The 17,777-nt window shown below is 38.0% G+C and overlaps 1 protein-coding gene across 1 annotated transcript in view; it reads left to right on the forward strand.

Moving 5' to 3' along the window:
- The window catches only part of NTRK2 (neurotrophic receptor tyrosine kinase 2), a gene marked incomplete at its 5' end in the record, with an annotated part of 205,074 nt that overhangs the window by 9,394 nt on the left and 177,903 nt on the right, over positions 1 to 17,777 (forward strand). The window contains 3 exons of the mRNA XM_083884010.1: positions 10,569 to 10,643; positions 10,877 to 10,948; positions 16,958 to 17,026. Coding sequence (XP_083740136.1) covers positions 10,569 to 10,643; positions 10,877 to 10,948; positions 16,958 to 17,026 — 216 coding nt within the window. The remainder of the gene's footprint in view (positions 1 to 10,568; positions 10,644 to 10,876; positions 10,949 to 16,957; positions 17,027 to 17,777) is intronic.

Raw genomic sequence — 17,777 nt, forward strand, 5'->3', positions numbered from 1 at the left:
GAGACTGGAATCATACTTCCTTAGGGAGAGGAAGAAATTGAATCTGGTACCCCAGATGCCTAGCATTTCCTCCAAATCTTCATGTGGTCTTCAACCTCATAAAAAGATGTCTTTTCTTTTTTTTTTTTTTTCTTTCTTTCCTTTTTCCCACCCATCAGGTGGGTAAATAGTCTATTGCATATTCATCTCCTATTTTCCTCTCCAGTCTTGCCTCTTCTAAGTTTTAGAAATAGGTTTTTGAACACATTATGGATGCAGCGATCTTCATTTTCAACATGTATACTGTAACCTCCAGCTGGAGCAGTTTTGTTGACTGTGTGGGTCAAACTATGTAATGTGCATAAGCATATGTTTTAAGAGTTTGAAGTTTAGAGTGGTAGTAAGTATGGAATATCACGGAATCACAGAATATGCTGAACAGGAAGGGACTCTCAAGGATCACTGAGTCCAGCCCCTGGCCCTGCACAGCACCATCCCCAAGAGTCACACCATGTGTCTGAGAGTGTTGTCCTAATGCTCTTTAACTCTTTCAGGCTTGGTGCTGTGACCATTTCACTGGGGAGCTGTTCCAGTGGCCAACTACCCTCTGGAGGAAAACCCTTTTTCTAACACCCAATCTAAACCTCCCCTGACACAGCTTCAGGCCATTCCCTCAGGTCTTGTCACTGGTCACCAGAGAGGAGGGATCAGTGCCTGCCCCTCCTCTTCCTCTCAAGAGAAAGTTGTTACTTCAGTAAGATCTGTCCTCTGTCTCCTCTGGGTTGAGCCAACCAGGTGCCCTCAGCTGCTCCTCATATGGCTTCTCCTAAAGACTCTTCACTATCTATGTTGCTGTTTTCTGGATGGTCTCTAATAGTTTAATATTGTTCTTATACTGCGATGCCCAAAACTGCATACATTATTCAAGGTGTGGCCAGTGCAGAATAAAGCAAAACCATCACCTCCCTTGATTGGCTGGTGATGCTTTTGCCATTATTTATAAATACAACAAAATTACAACATTACAAGCATTTTGAATTGGCACAAATCCATGTGACATCAAAGCACCTAAGCAGAAAATATTAATGCTGGCTACTACTTCTGCTATAGATGTCACTGCAAATCTTGGATCATGTTTGTGTGCTATCACTGTCTTGTTGCCTGAAGCCTATGTCATTTAGGGGATATGAGGGTAGCACAGGTACGAAAATAGATACTGCTTGCGTTAGAGGTTTGTGTGGGTGGAAGAAAGACTCTTCCTTTCCGACTCTGAACATTTCTCCCACCTCTTCATGGCATTCCTGTCTGCATTGAGATAGGACAGTTGTTCCTTCTGTTGCATGGTTTGGTTATATGCAGAATTTTTGCCCGTTTTAGAGAACCTTCTACATGTTCTCAGGAGTTTTAATGGTAACTTGTAGCAGTGTTGCTCTTTACAATGAGTGTCTAAAGTAAAATTTTAGGATGTGAGAGTCCCAACCGTTGGAGGTATCATCAAAATACCAATCTATCTTATATTTGCAGGTGAACATTTCACTCTCGCCACCTATGTCTTCGGCCAGGGGCACTGCTGCAGAGGAGGTGTAGGATGGAGATATGCTGAAAGGTGTGTTTGGTACTGGGATGCAGTCATGAGAGCCATAAGCAGAAACAGGCTGGAGGATGAGAGAAGTACTACTCTACTCAAAAGAAGTGGCAGGGACAAAAGCTGTAGAAGTAGATGAAGAATGCTGTGAAAGTAGTGGTGGTGAGGAGAGGGCAGCTTTTCAGAAGTAGTGAAGAAGGTTGAAGACTAGCTAAAGATGTCACCTTGTGAAAGAGGTACATGCAGGGCAAGAGTTCAGTTTGAAGGCAAAACGGTAGAGAAGGTGATCTAAGACTTGATACTATAAAATATAACATTTGAAATATAATATACATTATATATAATATGTAATATATATACTATACACTATATACTATATACTATATAATATAACTAAAATAAATGCTTACAAAAGTGTGCATTCTCCTTATACTTCAAAAGTATAACAACAAATATAACCATGAGCAGGCTTTAAGTATAAGCTGATCACAGTCTAGAAGGAGAATTGCAGATATCACGTAGCAGAACAAACAGAAATATAAAGAGAAAAACTGAAAGACATGGGATGGTTGTTTGAGTGTACCATTGTGACAGAGAATTTTCTCAAAATCAAACTGGCCCAGTACATGAACATGGAAAGTACAAGAAAGAAAACTGTAGCAGCGATGTGGCAGTCAGCATGAGGATTAGAAATATTCTGGATTCTCACAATTGTGCAGAAAGTGTAATAAACACATCATTATGCTAATATATGAAGTGCAAGAAACTACTTATATTAAATGAAGAACAGGATTCCTCAAGTGGAATAATGCTAATGGAAGAAGCTATGAATTCAAAAGATTGACCAGCTACAATGAAAAGTGGACTATACTGTAATGTAAATAAATGTGATGAAGTGAAATAGGAAACTGTGAAGAGTACATAAATGTGAAATGGTGAAGAATGCCTCTGAAAGGTAATACAAATTATGTTGAAACACTCTCTGAAAAACACATAGGCTAAATTTAAGTGGTAAGATTGGTGTCAACATACAGAAGGTGGAAACCTGTTCTGGTGCTAGAATGAGTGAGGTAAACATGAAAAGGGCAACCCATAACCTTTTTGGAATGTTTCAGTAACATGTGAAGTTCTATTCATGTATGTTTTTCATTAAAAGACGAGAGTGTCTTGGCAAAGGCACAGATCTGTGATAAGGGCTACCAAAGAAGTTTCATAGGCCTTGGAAGGGATGCTAGAAAACCAGTTGTGAACTATGGCAGCAGATGGTGTTATTTGCAGAATGAAAAAATAACTGCTTGTTGAGTTCTCTATGTAATAATTGCACAGAAAAGGGGTAGAGGTTATGACCGTATGTAGTCAGTAAAGACTTAAATTAAAGCAGAAAGAAAATTTTTGCTGGTAATGGAAAGAGGAATATTTTTTGAGATGTCAGGAGTCAAACTGTTCAGCAAATTTAATGTATTAATAGGATATAGATGGAATTTTTTTGATAGATGGCTTTAAGTTTTCCATCTTTACTCCACCATTTGGAAGTACTGACTTTTGATTTGCACATGGCATGAAGCGCATTGCACACAGTGAATGAGAGAGTAAAGTAGGTAGCAGGTGCTGATATATGTCTTGATGATCCAATGAACCAGAGCAGATTTATTGGAGTATTTGATATTCTAAAAAACTGATTTTAAACTGAATAAAGCAAAATAAATATTAATGTCAAACAGTGGGAATTCTATATGTGGGAGAAGACTGACTTCAAAAGAGATTTCAGAAGGAATGTCTTATGTTGAATGGATATGAACTCAAGGAACACTGAACTTGTCAGAACTCAGAGACAGGAAAACAAACAGTTATGGGGGATACTGTTTTATGTCAGAAGTACTATCTAATTCTGAAGGATGTGCAGCTACCTAAGACATCTCTTCCAGAAAGTCACTGTATGATTACAGGCACCTGAAATGGAGAGAATTCCAAGGTTGTGACAGGAACCAAGAAGCTTTAATGTTTTGATTCACTGAGGGACTTAAAAAGATGCATATAAGGGATGGTTGTTTGAAATCTCTTGTGGAATGGATATTTTTCCATTCTTATTTGCATCAAGCCCAGTGACAGCTCCAGAGATGGTATATGCAAGTGCTGAAAAGAATATATTTGTATTACTACTCTCTGAAGACTAAGTGGTTCTACAGCAGAAAGAACTGTCACATATATTTGTATTTATTCATTCCTTTGAGATGCTCTTTCATCCTTGCCAGGAAATAATAACATCATCATCAACAACAATAATAATAAAGATTAGTCTTATGACTGCTTTCTGTTGAGGAATAATGGAAAGCCATATTTACTACTTTCCTTTTGTGTGGTGGTCTGGTGTGTCTTGGGACCCCTGTCCATGTTGCCTGGCCAGCCCTGGCACCAGAGCCGCAGTAAAGGTACGGTTCTGAGTGCTGAGATACATCCCCGATCCTGTGGGTTCTTGCTTCGGCAGAAGCACAACAATGGTGAAGAATAAGGGATGACTCTTGTGAGAAATTCAACTGGGGTTTATTAAGCCTCTGAGGGACTTGTACACACCCAGAGAGAGCCCACAAAAGCAGGTTTTTCTCTCTGTACAGCACCTTAAGTATTGGGGTGGGGAAAGGGGAAGGGGACAGCTTGGAACCAATCCAATGGGTGAGGGGAGTAGCTCAGAACATAAATGACAGTCAACAGAACCAATCAACAAATCAAGGGTCAGAAGAACTGGGGAACCTGCCAATCACTCAACGTCCTCACTGTAATCTTCCAGACATCACGGCAAGGCTGTAAAGTGATGGACAGGACCCATAATTGTGATTGACACCAGACAATCACTCAGGGGAAACCAAGAAGGGTTTAACATGGGGGTATGGGACAAGCCATTGTAAATCAAAGAGCAGATGCATGCAGAGGACTGGTAAAACCCAAAATGCACCACTACACTTTTGTATGTTAATTTACCATGTGATTCTTAGCATATATATTATAGAGGGTCTGTATGGGACTTTAAGCCTCTTCCTATCAATCTGCATAGATTATTTCATACACAGGGGATGAAAATGTGTTTTGAAGATAAGTATAAGGTCAGACATTAGGGTATATTTTTTAAAGCAAATAGGTCATTGTTTGGCCTTCTGAGAATACAAAGGAATATCGACATTTCCAAAATATCTTTGCTAAGGAAAAACAAATCTTTAGCTGTCTTGTATTCCTGGAAAAACATAAAAAATTCATGTCTTGATGCAATATCAAGTGTTCAAACTTGGGGATCTCAAAGGGGAAGACCAGTCTCTAAATGGAGAAAATACTTAAATAAGCTCTGCATGCATTTGGGGGAAAGTAATTCTGCAGGTGGAGCTCCTCAAAAGCATAAATCTTAAATCTGGAAAGCTGCATGAAATTGAGAGTTTGCTTGATTTGGTAGTCTGCTATCTGAAGAGAATAAAACAAACACCTTGAAGCCAAACTAGAAGCATAAGCAAGACCAAGGATGTATTATGTTTCATTTTCCCTGCCTTCTTTAAACTTTGCATTCCAGGCATATCCATTTATTTTTACTTTTGCCTTCATGCTGTAAAGTGGGAACTAAGGTTGGCTGGAAAACTATGGACTTCCCATTTTCCAGACAGTTGCAGCCATAAACACGAGCACAGATCTGCTCCTGCAGTGCCAAAACAAGATTGGTGTCTCCACTGAATTCCCATTTTCTTCTGCTTTCAACTGGTGGCCAGGCACTAATTGTTCAAGGTGATGGCTATGGAGAATCAATTTGCAATGGCAGCTATGTGCTATGAATTGGATAATAGTGTACTGTTGTGGAGCAGAATGTCTGGCCCCTGTTGCCTCCTGGCAGTTGACACAGCCATACATCAAGAACAGAGAATTCTTGAAATTAAGTGGTCTCTGACTTTGCCTGTGAGATGCTGAGTTCCAGATTATCTTGAACAATGTGTTACCTGAGTATGGGATGTGTGTAATGCAGGTTTTGCTGAAAAATAGGCATGCCTGTGTCTGTAAAGAAAGATCCCAGAGCTAATTTTGTTGTCTCCACAGCTGCTGTACTGGCACGGGGAGAGCTATTTCCTGAAGTCCTCTGTGACTTGTGGTTAAATACTCTAAATGTGAAGAAAAAGCCCTTAGGGAACCTGTGATAGTGGCAACCGGTTTTTCACTCTTTGTAAAATACAGAGTGATTCATGGTTTAAAAAAAACCCAAACAAAACACTGCAGCACTTGCTCAGAATTTGTCAGGAGACACCGGGCAGCCAAGGGGGGCATCAAGCACTGATAAAATTTCTGAACGTAGGTAAGTCCACCGTGGATGGTCTTGGCACACTGCATCTTTCCTGAGTTATGGCATGCTGCTCTAGCAATGGAGGTTCTGTTTTCCTGAAGTTATCCTTGTTAAGTCTCGAATTTACAGTACTGGTAGGAGGAAGTAAAATAGGAAAAACTAATTGGAGTGAGCTTGTATATCTGTAGAATACTTGCTGGGTTTAGGTACCTATATCACGCTCATTGCTTGTTAGGAGTTTCCTTCCTAGAGGAAGCTTGGTCATTTGCAGGAAGATTTCTTGACTGAGCAGAGATTGTAGCATTGATGCCTAAATTTATCTGAAACTTTACATTCCTGATATGCAGCTTGTGTAGCTTGGTGCTTCATTTTTCAACTGAGTTCATATCACTTCAGCATAATTTTAAACTTGGTTTCAGAAGAGCTACAAATGTAACTGAGTTGAATATGCCAGGTTTCATCAAGTATTGTATCAAGTTTACAAATTTTACGTGATGTTAATACATAACAATGAATCAGCCCACAGTTGTTGAAAATGACTCTAATTTTTAGCCCACCTTTTGATGAACTTGGTATGACATTTGAGTTTGTAAGAAGATATGGCACTAGGGAAGTTTGCAATGTTTAATTCTTGATGTTAACATATAGCTCTCACAGTAGTCTAGACTAGGGACATACATGACCTGTCATTAAATGGTAATTCATCTACTGACAGTCCAATGTCTGAAGTGTGCTGTTTTTGTCCCCTAAAAACTTACTGAAAAAACAACTTGGAATATAAAGTTCTCCCAAAGTTCAGAAACATTTCACCAGTGAGTGTTTATTAATTTTATTTTTTTTTTCTTTCCCAGCTGTGTGAACTAGAGCTAGACATATAATTGATTTATTTTTTGGAGTGTTAAGAAAATGTGTTTCTCATAAAGGGAGTTTTTTGGCAACAGAAGTGCTTCTGGAGCTGCACTATAGTGTTATTTGCTTGCATTTATGTTGCTAAGACTAGCATGTGCTAGTTTTTTTTCCAGCATGTCCTTACAGCTCCAGATGGAGTAGTATACTTTAATATGCATTAAGCAGGAGGAAATAGAGTAAGTGAGTTAGGAAGCATATTTCTGCTGGCCTTTTATATTCTTAAGGAAAAGATTTGAAAGTTGGCATGGAATCTCTTTTTTAAATTACCAAGGAACTAAATAATCTAGATGTCCTTGAAGATCAGAACCCACTTTCTCTTCATGCTTTTGCAGTTCAGAAGTTGCCTCACGGATGTTAAACATAATCTGTATGTTTTCACTTTTGTAATGAGCTTAAGTGAAGACCACCCTCTCAGAGGAGATTTTACTTGGAGGAGTTGACTCTTATAGATTAGGATTTTAAGCTGTTGTTTCCCAAATGTTGTTGCAGTAGTGAAGTGTGAGTGTGTGACACTATTCAGTAGCTGCTGAAGTGTGGCAAGATGAACATGCTGTTGTAGGTTGCAATGTGTAATTCTGAATGCCTTTATTAGAATTAATCAGTAGTTTACAATGGTGAGATTAAATGAAAGGTCTGAAGACAATTATTGTTTACTGATTACTCATTGGAGGAGAGGCAGAAAGCTATAGTATAATCAAGCAAAAAGCTTTGTAGGCAGCTAAGGGCTTGTTTCAGAGGCAGCAGCTGTATTTATGGACTGATACGTGTGGTCTGTCTGGTGCTATCCAGCCAGGCTCTGGCAGTGCAAGACTGCTGTGGTGTGCAATGGGATCTTCCAAACTGTTCACATGACCAGCCAGCCATGAATCAGAATGTTTTTCTTTTGTGCTACAGTCAAAAATGTTCAGTTAAAGAAGAGGGTACATATTCTTTAGGGCAGGCAGGCAAATTACATTTCTCAGTGTTGCCTGCTGCAAGTCAAAGCTTTTAGAGTATTAATATTTGATGGTAAGTAACATTAAGGTAAAGTAGTTGTGAAGAAGGTAAAAATAGACTTTAGTTAGGGAGAGGTTTTATTTCAGATCTCCCTCTAAATTAAACAGAGGTGCATCTTCCCCCTTATAGGGTACAGCTACATCATTCTACTCTTTTCTTTCTCACTACTATGACATAGCTACAAAGGCTTAACTTTAAACAGACTTGTTGAGTAAGAAAGTGTAAGAGGATGTGACCTGCTTATGGTAAATTACATCTGTCCATTCTTTTATCAAGGATTTCCAACTGTGTGAACTTTGCTTTACTGTTGTATTCTGTACTGTGAATGTTTTTACAAGTGTATGGCAGAGCAGTTACTGAGTTATTTGCACCTAGATAAAAGTTCTTCTGGGTCCCAGCTAGTATGGTTGTGGAAAAGCAATGGTTTCTTTTGGTTCTTTCAGCTAAGAACTGGAATTATAAATCATTTATCTTAGAGAAAGCAGTACCAGCTCACAGTAAAGAATGCCCTGCTCTTCCCTACCTAGAGTTTCTTCTAAGGAATGCAATAAGAAAAAGAAAATACCACAAACTCATACTACTACTTCCTAAATATTAGCTGTTTGGTCTATTCCTTGATGGACTGATACCAATCTTTTTATACAGATTGTGTGCTCATACTAAAATTTCTGTCTGATATAAGTTGTGAAACTTCATTGGCTTCAGCAGAGCTGAACTATTTTACATGGAGTCTTAACATTTTTGTGCAACATTGTAAGTTATGTCAAGTTCTGGAGTTTCTTGTAATGGGTGGTTCTGGTTAAATGTTTGTGTGATTAAAATTGCAATGTCAGGTTTGGATGGGTGCTATGGGTGTTTAAATGATGAGTCTGCATTTTTGCAATGTTTATCAGGTTTGGGGTTTTCTTTCGATGGCCTGATTTTAGCTAGTGTAACTGGCTATTCTGTTTCTTTTCTTTAAGTTAGAGTCTTTTCACACTTTGTGTTTCACTGTCCATTTTCCTCAATTCCTGCTCTTTTGTAATTTTCCTATCTCTAGTTGACCTTGACAGGATTCCTGTTGTTCAAAAACTGAGGACAGGATGAGGAAGGTATCTTTGAAACATCTTGCATAACTTTATTTTAGCATTATGAGGTCCAAGTGACAGAGAAGATGGATGATACTTCAAGAATGAGTTCTTCAGGGCACGTTTAGAAGGAAGTATGTTCATTGACTTGTAGGACTCTTAGATGAAAGAATTGCTGGATTTTTATATACTATTTCATTACTGCTACTTGGCAAAATACGTAAATTTACCAACCCACAAAAAACCCCAATCAAACAAAATAGATTTGTAAATATTGAGATAGTAAATCAGGCTGTCTTAAGTATTCAGTAAAGGAAACATGAAAAACAAAGGACTCTTATCTTCTAATGAGTACACTGTGTACTTCTTATTCCAAAAAGTCTTGCAGAGCAGTCGATGTCATATGATGCTGTAGTAATGTGCTCCATCTAGCATCAAGCGTTTTCTTTTTACAGCCCTTCTTTTTCCCAAGGGACAGTGGATGCCATTGGGGGAATCTTTTTACTTTTCCTGGTGCATGGTGAGAGCAGAGCCCCCAAGTGAGCACTGCAAGCTTTGGAGGAGATCCCAACCTAACTTATGGGATTCCCAGGCTTCTATTGGGAGTTAGAGATGCAGTGAATTTCTCTTAACACCACCAGCTCAGGTACATGGATTGCTTTTGGAAGAGTAATACACCTTCTTACTAATTCACAGATTTCCCTTTAAATAAATTCTGAAGAATGCTTAGAGTGAAGAAGTTTTCTTCTAACAAAGAAAGACTCATTCATTTTAGGAGAACTTGCATCTTTGGTTAGTTTGTGATGCTTGTGAAAACACAATCTATCTAAGATTTTCTGGGACTGGGTTTATATTTTGAAATATGTGGACTCTTTAGCAAGGCATTCCTTAAATCAGGCATAGTTTTCTGCCCCCGATGTCAGAAAAATTGCAGTTTCCACTGATTTCTTCTTCCTGGACTGTCCTGGACTGTATGGTTTGCAGTCTGAATCTTTTTCTTTGTGTAGAAGAAGTAAAGATACATTTGCTGTGAACGTTTTAATTTCCAGTCTGTGGGATGTCGCTGGCTATTCATAGATCTCACATGGTCATGATACAAAGGACTGGCTTGCATGCCAGCATCCTTTTAGGCAGGTATTAAGGATATATGAGTGGACTCAGTACTTAAGTCTGATAGAGCAGTTTCTCTTCTCTTGATTTCTGCTTGTGTGTATAACATTATGAAATACAATATCTCTTTTTTCTGTTTTCCCTTTGCCACACCTTGTAAAAAGAAAAGAACTGAAATTACTTTGTGTCAAGAGGAAAAATAAGTGTAAGAAGTGACTAAGTTAACAACATGAGGGAAGAGATTAGGGAAGTATGATTGTCTCTCATTCTAAGTGGCTGTAACTCCAATACTACCTTTAAACTTGTCTCCTTGGTTGTTGTCAAACCCGTGAGGTAAGGACATGTGTCTTGGAGAGTGGTGACATTGTAATACAGCTTTATTTGGCCTTCAGGTTGACTTGCTTTCTTCATTTCTCCTGTGTAAAAATGAACTGCTCCCCTGTCCTACAAAGTATCATTTAAATGATGAGGAAGATTTTAAGGGGCACTTTTGCTCTGCAGCTGGCCTAATTAGGACTTAGAACTAATTGACTTCCATACACCAGTGCACAATTTCTGAACAGTCATGGAAGGATCCACTAACATACTTCTTTCTGTTTTGCCTTTTCAACAGTTACATTGCAAACCAGCCAAATTTGGAAAGTATCAATGACAATGAGGTTGGCTTTTATGTCGGACTTAAAAATCTGTGAGTATGGGATACATTTTATATAGCTATTTTTTCTGTATTTCTTTTATAGAAGCATGTAGAGACCTTATCAAACTGTACGCATAACTTTTTGTGTTACTGAGCAAAGTTGTAAATCTTGCAGCTGAGCCTTGTAGGGATTTCATCCAAATTCTTATTATAATCATTATTATAATTACACTGTCCATTATATTTTAAATGAAACATTCTAACTGTTTTATTTATTTTCCTAGGACTGTGGTGGATTCAGGCCTAAGATTCGTGTCCCATCATGCATTTGTGAAAAATGTAAACTTACAATACATGTGAGTAAGAATAGTGTCTGCATTCTAAGGCAAAACTGCCCAACTCATGTTCATTTATTTATTGGTAATTTATTTCTATTTCTTACCATTTGCTTCATTAAAAAATATTTTAACAAGACAGACTTAGAATGATCTGCTATTGTTAATTGCCCTTAAATAAGATATATATGGTAAGGAACTGGTGGATCATAAAAACGTAATGTTTGAAAAGACCATCCAGTTCATTATCCAGTTCATTATTAACAGTGTACTTCAGCTGTGTCTTTTGTGATAAGTGATGTACCACAAAGACTGTGTCTCTTGAGGGTATGATGTCCACACTGTGCATTACACTCACTGACATGGTTTAGACTAGCTCTGTCTGACTTGATGGGCTGAACATATTTTAACAGCAGCAGTGCAGGAGGTGCATGCATGGAGCACATCTAATATAATTTGATCAGTATATGTGCCCAAAGACTGTGATACAACTGTGAGCTGAAGTTCTAGGGGTTTGAAAGCTTATGCAAGATCAGAACTTATATTCCCAGAGCAGAATATAGGAATGTTGTTACTTTCACACACAAATGTCATTTGTAGTTCATGACCTACAGGAAACAGAATTTGTTCCTGTGCAGCTTTTTGACCATGTTTTCCTAGATTTGTTATGCTTTAGATTTAGCAAAGGCTGAACTGATCAAAGTTCTTTTTCTACAACTTTAGTGCCTTCTTGTAGGACAGACATAGAGTAGCTCACTTTGCTACTTACATGGGAAACTGTGGATCTAGTGCAATAAAACATGAGATCGTGTGAGTGGCTCAGTTCCTCACAAGTACCTTGTTTTAGCCAAATATTCCAAGTGTGTGCTTTAGTCTATACATCTTCAATAGATGGACACGAACATATATTAGCATTTAACTGAATCCTTTGCTTTTATCCTAATGAGATTGAGAAGACATAATGCCAAACTTTGACTTTGTAATATACTTCCTTGTAAAAGGAAAGAACTGTTCAGCAAAACACAAGGTTCTGTTTGATTTGATTGCTTTGCTCACGAGATGGAATCACCTTCTGACCTGTGTTTCACAAAGAACAGCAATTAATTTGTGCAAGGAAGTGGACATGAATGTCTATTTCTGCCTAGACAGTAATTGCTGTCCTTAATATGGAACAGTCACCAGAGGAGTGTGAACCAGATCTTGTGAGCCTGTGAAATTTATATTACTTCATATAGTCTTTAATAAAGAGTTTTTACTATAATCAGTTGGTAGTATAAGCGAAGTATGTTCCAGAGTAAATTCAAGTGTTTGCCTGTGTAACAGTTGCTCAGTGAATTATGGCTGTAAACTATGAAACTTCATAAAGCCAAGTGCATGTGCACTGGCTGTGGAAATATGCAGTAGAACATTCTGTCTGAGGGGTGAATTTGCAGAGAAAGATTTAGTGACTCTGCTGGGAGAGAAGTGAGATTCTCTCTCTGTGCAATGAGGCAGAACAAAGCAAATTCAAGTCTGGGATCAAAAGAAATATTGTGTTACATTTTTACATCTTTTCCCTATTGCATTAGCTGCTGTGAAGGAATCTATTGGAATACTGTATATAGATCAGGACAGCAAATCTACTTGTCTTGAAAGATGCTGCAGAGAAAAGCAGTGGACCCATAAGGAGCTTGTAAAGCAAATACTATAAGGAGGCTCAGAGCCTGAGTATGTTCAGTGCAATAAAGAGACAACTGAAAAGGAACTTACATCATTGCAATAGGACAAAGAATAATGATCTGAAAATCAAGTATGGTTGATTTAGATCAGTATAAGGAAGAAGTTTTTTACAATAAGGGTGATGAAACACTGGCACAGGTTGCTCAGAGACATGGTGGATGCCCCAGCCCTGGAAGCATTCAGACTTAGGTAGGAGCAAGCTGGTATAGTTGAAGATGGGAGAGAGCTGGAACTAGATCACCTTTAAAGGGTCGCTTCCAACCCAAACTATTCTATGATTCTATGCTTCTGTACTCATATTTAAAAGAAGAGTAATTATGATGAGGAAAGCAATCAGTTCTCTCCATGACCATGAGTACAGTGTGAGAAATAGTACAGTGTGAGTTTAGTTTGGAGAAAGATAAATAGAATTTTGGAAGACCTTCCCAGCTGTCTGGGCAGGTAGACACCACAGAAAGTGCAACAACTGGTATGATCCTCTTGAGAGACTGGTTTGCCTGTTACCTTAGGGAAATGGGTTTCATGCAGTCATAAAGTGTGTCTGTCTCCAGTTTGCTTGTAACCAAAACTTACACAGGTGATCAAATTTTCAGAAAACTGACCATTGAGCAGAACAGAGACAGTATCAAAGTTGCCACTTAAGGGAAAAGTATCATTGTACATAGGTGAGCTGCTAGGCTTTACAGAATCCACTTGGATAAGATGCCTTTAAAGTGTTTCAGCCATAGGAGGAGCTTAATTTGAGTTTTCAGTCAAACTAGGAACTAGGAACACATATCTGCTGATAAGCAGACTTTGGTAAAGCTGTAACTCATGAAGCTGCTTGTTAGAAACAAATTAGACTGACTTGACACCTGTTCAGTTGATATAGTCAGATTCTTGATGCAGAATACTTACATTATGGACTAGGAGCTTATCCCATCTCATACTGTTTTTCTTTTGGTGGGGATTTGGTTATGTTGGCAGACACAGGATAAGCCCAGATAAGAAGGAAAATATTAAGTGGCACCAGCTGCTCTAGATGCATGGAAAAAAGTATGGAGGCATTTTTTACGAAGGCTGATCTGTTATGCCTGCAAAATACATTTGTTTGTTTTCTTTGGCAAGTCATTATGCACACTAAAATGTTTCTGAAAGCACCAGTGAATCATGGCTTGTTGTCATCAGCAATAAAAATCCTGTTGACGGCCTATGAAGGAAGTATAGCTCCTGTTGTGGTTGGGACAGTGAAAACTATTAAGCACTAAAGAAATTTTATTTTGCAAGGGCAATCTACGAGTACAGATCTTTGAGAAGCTTTACATGTTGTTTGGAAACAAATTTTTTACTATCCCATATAGAAAACAAAAAAGCATTTTTCTGAAGATTGGTGTATCTGTATAAGCATTAATTTTGCTATGATACTGTACTATGATACAGCTTTCTCTTTTGTTCTATGAAAGATCTTTCGATGTAGTTAAGGAGCTATATTATATAAAATTAGTATTTACTTTATGAATCATACAAGAATATCAGTTCAAAAGAAACTTATTAACTCACATTTTCTCAAGCCTTTTTTTGTCATTTACTTATTTTCTTGGGAAAACTTATGTAGCCCAGGTATCTATCTACAATTATCTGTCATGAGAAGATTTGAGTAATGACATAAACAACAGGAAAATAAATGTCCTAATAGATGCTATTAAAGTGTAATTAATAGTCTTGCTCATCTAATTTTGGCGTTTTCACTGCCCGTAGACTCAAATTAGCCAACAGTTTTGTTTTAGTAGTGCTGTAGTGTGCTGTAGTTTATAAGTTTATCTACTGCCAAGAGTAATTTAATGGACTTGTGTAATACACAGTCATGGTATATTGCCAGTGCCTTTAAATGTGAAAACATTTCACAGCAAGTGCCTGTTTCCAAAAACTTCAAAGAATAGTTTTTGTTATGTGCCAGCCTGCATATAAGTGCATCGCTGAATCATAGATTGTGAGTGTAGTGTATATATACAGCTCCAGGTGCTAAAATGTGTTTGTATCTCTACACTGTTCAGGTTTAGGTAAGGCAGCCAAAGGAAACCATTTGAGATCAACCTTGTTGCAGATTTCCCCTTGTTTGCACTCAGGGCTGGTTCCTGCCATAGGCAGGGCAGGGTATTGCCTGTGGAGGGAGACTGAGTGTAGCAAAATGGCCATTCACCTCTTCCCTTCAGTTCTCCTTAGATCTGTTCCCTCCTCTTCTTTCTTGCCTCCCCTTTTCAGAAGCATGATAGGTGATAGGACTCTGCCCGTGTTGCTAAATCTTTATGGTGTTTCTCAGTCTGCTTTTGTTCTACTCATATTGCCACTGGTTTGCTTTTAGCTGAATTAGGGCTAGCAAGTTTGAAGTGAGCTTGATATTTTCATGTAAAATACAAGCATACTTTTGACTGAATCTGGGTCCTCTCTTAAAGTTTAGCTTCGGGGCCAGGCTCTGTACTCTTGACTTTTTTTCTATAAGAAAAAAAAATGCTTTATAATCTCAGATGTATTTTCTTTGGGCTGCTTGCCATGATCTTTTTTATGTGTAGCTGAACTGGGGAATTAATTCATATTCTCTTTCCATGAAAGTGGAAATGAGATTGTTAACTACTTCAAAATAAACTTGTCAGTGATTTTTTTCACTTAATATGAATTAAGGAGACTGCAGTAAGGATCTCTGTAGTCAATAAAAAGGGCTCACTTTATGAAAAAGATAAATGTAAAATTAAATTTACTGCCAAAGTATTGCTTAAGGTGGTAAATTTATAGCAGTGTCTGCAGGTAAAGCCCACTGTATATCTGGTTGTCTTTTGGGAAAGGTAGGATTTATTTGATCTGCAGGTAAGAGAGGCAGGTGCATGCCTTGTCTGGCAATACCACAGGGGCCTCCATATTGCTCCGGGGAACAGGAGCAATTCTCCTGTGTGGGAAGTGAAGAGTTTCCCATGGAGGGATGGGATTTGATACGGCTCCATGTTGGAGGCAAAAGTCCAAGTCAGTATGAGGATCCAGCTCCTTTTATTCAACCTCCCAACACAGAGCATATGCATACTAGGAAAAAAATGCATAGTGATGGTGTTTACTTAAACATAACTTCTGTTCTATATGCAAATTGTGCCTTAATGGTGATTTATCCGATCAGGGTCCATGAGACATTTCCACCGGCACCCACCATAGGGCAGTGCAGTTCACCTGACTAATGAAATAGTAGCTCTTATGTTTTGCTCTCATATTAAGGACCAGTCAGTTTGTAAACTTCAGGCTCTTCTTTGCCAGAAGGAATCAGTGATGAACTATAAATTTAATATCTCTGATTCTGTTCTAAACATTTATAGAATATCCAACTTGTAATTTCTGTGAAAATTATCTTGCACTCAAATATCAACAACTGAAAGTTGGGAAGTAAACACTGTGTTCTCTAGTCAGATTAAAAAAAAAAAAAAGCTAATTAATCCCCGGTTTTAGATTCAATGCAATGTTAAGTGTGGAGCCCCTATGGCACCTTTATAATACCACATAAATCTCATGGTATTTTGGCTCATAACACTGATTTGCACTTTACTGCTGACAGTTAAACACTTTACTGCTCTCACTATCTTTAATTCACAGGCTGATAAGACTGTACAAAACCAGCATTATTTTTCTTTTGGGTGGGGAAAGCAGTTTTGTAAGCTTATGAGGGGAGGAGTATTTCTGGTTCAGATCAGACATTTCTTTGCTCAGCATAATGCGAGAAGACCTTTCACTTAATTACCACTGGAAACCGTAAATGCTTAATTGACATAAAAAAGCCCAATACAGGCATTTTACAGTTTTCCTTTTGATCTTCCTTGTGGGTGCATATTGCACATGCAATTTGAAAAGAACAACTAAAAAGCTCTGATGTGGATGTGTGCTAGCATGTGAGGAGGGCTTATATGAGTACAGAATTTGGTGCAGCATCAGAGAAAGGGATACACCCATTTCACATGAATAAATTGAGCATATAATTAACACCTGGACTTTACAAAATACTTTTGAAACACAGTTAAATCTGCTGCTTTTTTGTGATTGACAAAGTGCTAAAAGTGAAAATATTGATCCCTGTTGAGTTTGATTCTGAATATATTTGACATTAGATGCTGACTGGATTCAAGCCCTTGAAACCCTTCAAACCATAAAGTAAGACTGAACGCTACCCTTTCACAACTGAAGTCAAAGGACTTTTAGAGCTGGTTCTAGTTCTTCATTGTTTTTTCAAGAGACACAAACTGTATTTTTAGCGTTAGAAATAGCATTTCTAATTAATGCAATTTTTCTCTTTTGCCACAGCAATTTGTCCAGAAACAAGCTCTCAAGTTTGTCCAAGAAGCCTTTTCGCCATCTGGGTTTGTCTGATCTGTAAGTTGTCATTTCTTAAAATATGAGTTTATTTTTGGCTGAAATGGAAGAATAACACTTGGAAGTTTGTTCTCTTGAAGGCCGAGGTCCATCAGGAATTAGAAGTGCTGTTCTGGTCCAAAGAAAGCATCAGTTCTGAACACTTAAATGCAAAGAAGGTTAAGTACATATTTTAAAGCAATGTAGAGATCAAAATAGCCTCTTCCTTCAGCTTTAAGATATTTTATTGTGACATTACTTCACACAAAACTACTGATGTTTATTTAAATATTAGAACTAGTGAAAATACAGTCTTGTGTTGATATTCATATGAAGATTGTCTCTCATATTCTTATAGTGACTACACAGCTTATATGCTTGTCCCTGGCTATATAAGAGTATTTTTATTTTCTCAAATTCTTGAGTTGCACTGTGCTTTATATAATTGTTTAGCAATGAAAGCAGGGGTAAACATTTATTTTTTGATTTTTTCAGTACTAATATTTTTTATTCTCTGTAACATATGCCTTATTTTCTTGTTGATACATGTTCCAAAATTTTGGTCATCCTATGCATTCTCTGCTAATATACAGAGAGCTTGCTGGTGTTCTGGGACACCTAGGGCTGCAGAGGAGAAAGAGGTTTCTATCCTGGATTTCAGAGCAGAGTCAGAATTTGTCCAAAGTGCCGGTCCAAATGTGAGGCACCTGACATGCAATCCTAGGCCTCTTCTGGTGAACTTCAGCATTTGAGAAGTGAAATGAGCAAATCT

This window comes from Zosterops lateralis (assembly GCF_965231275.1).
Source record: "Zosterops lateralis genome assembly, chromosome: Z".
Taxonomy (NCBI): domain Eukaryota; kingdom Metazoa; phylum Chordata; class Aves; order Passeriformes; family Zosteropidae; genus Zosterops; species Zosterops lateralis.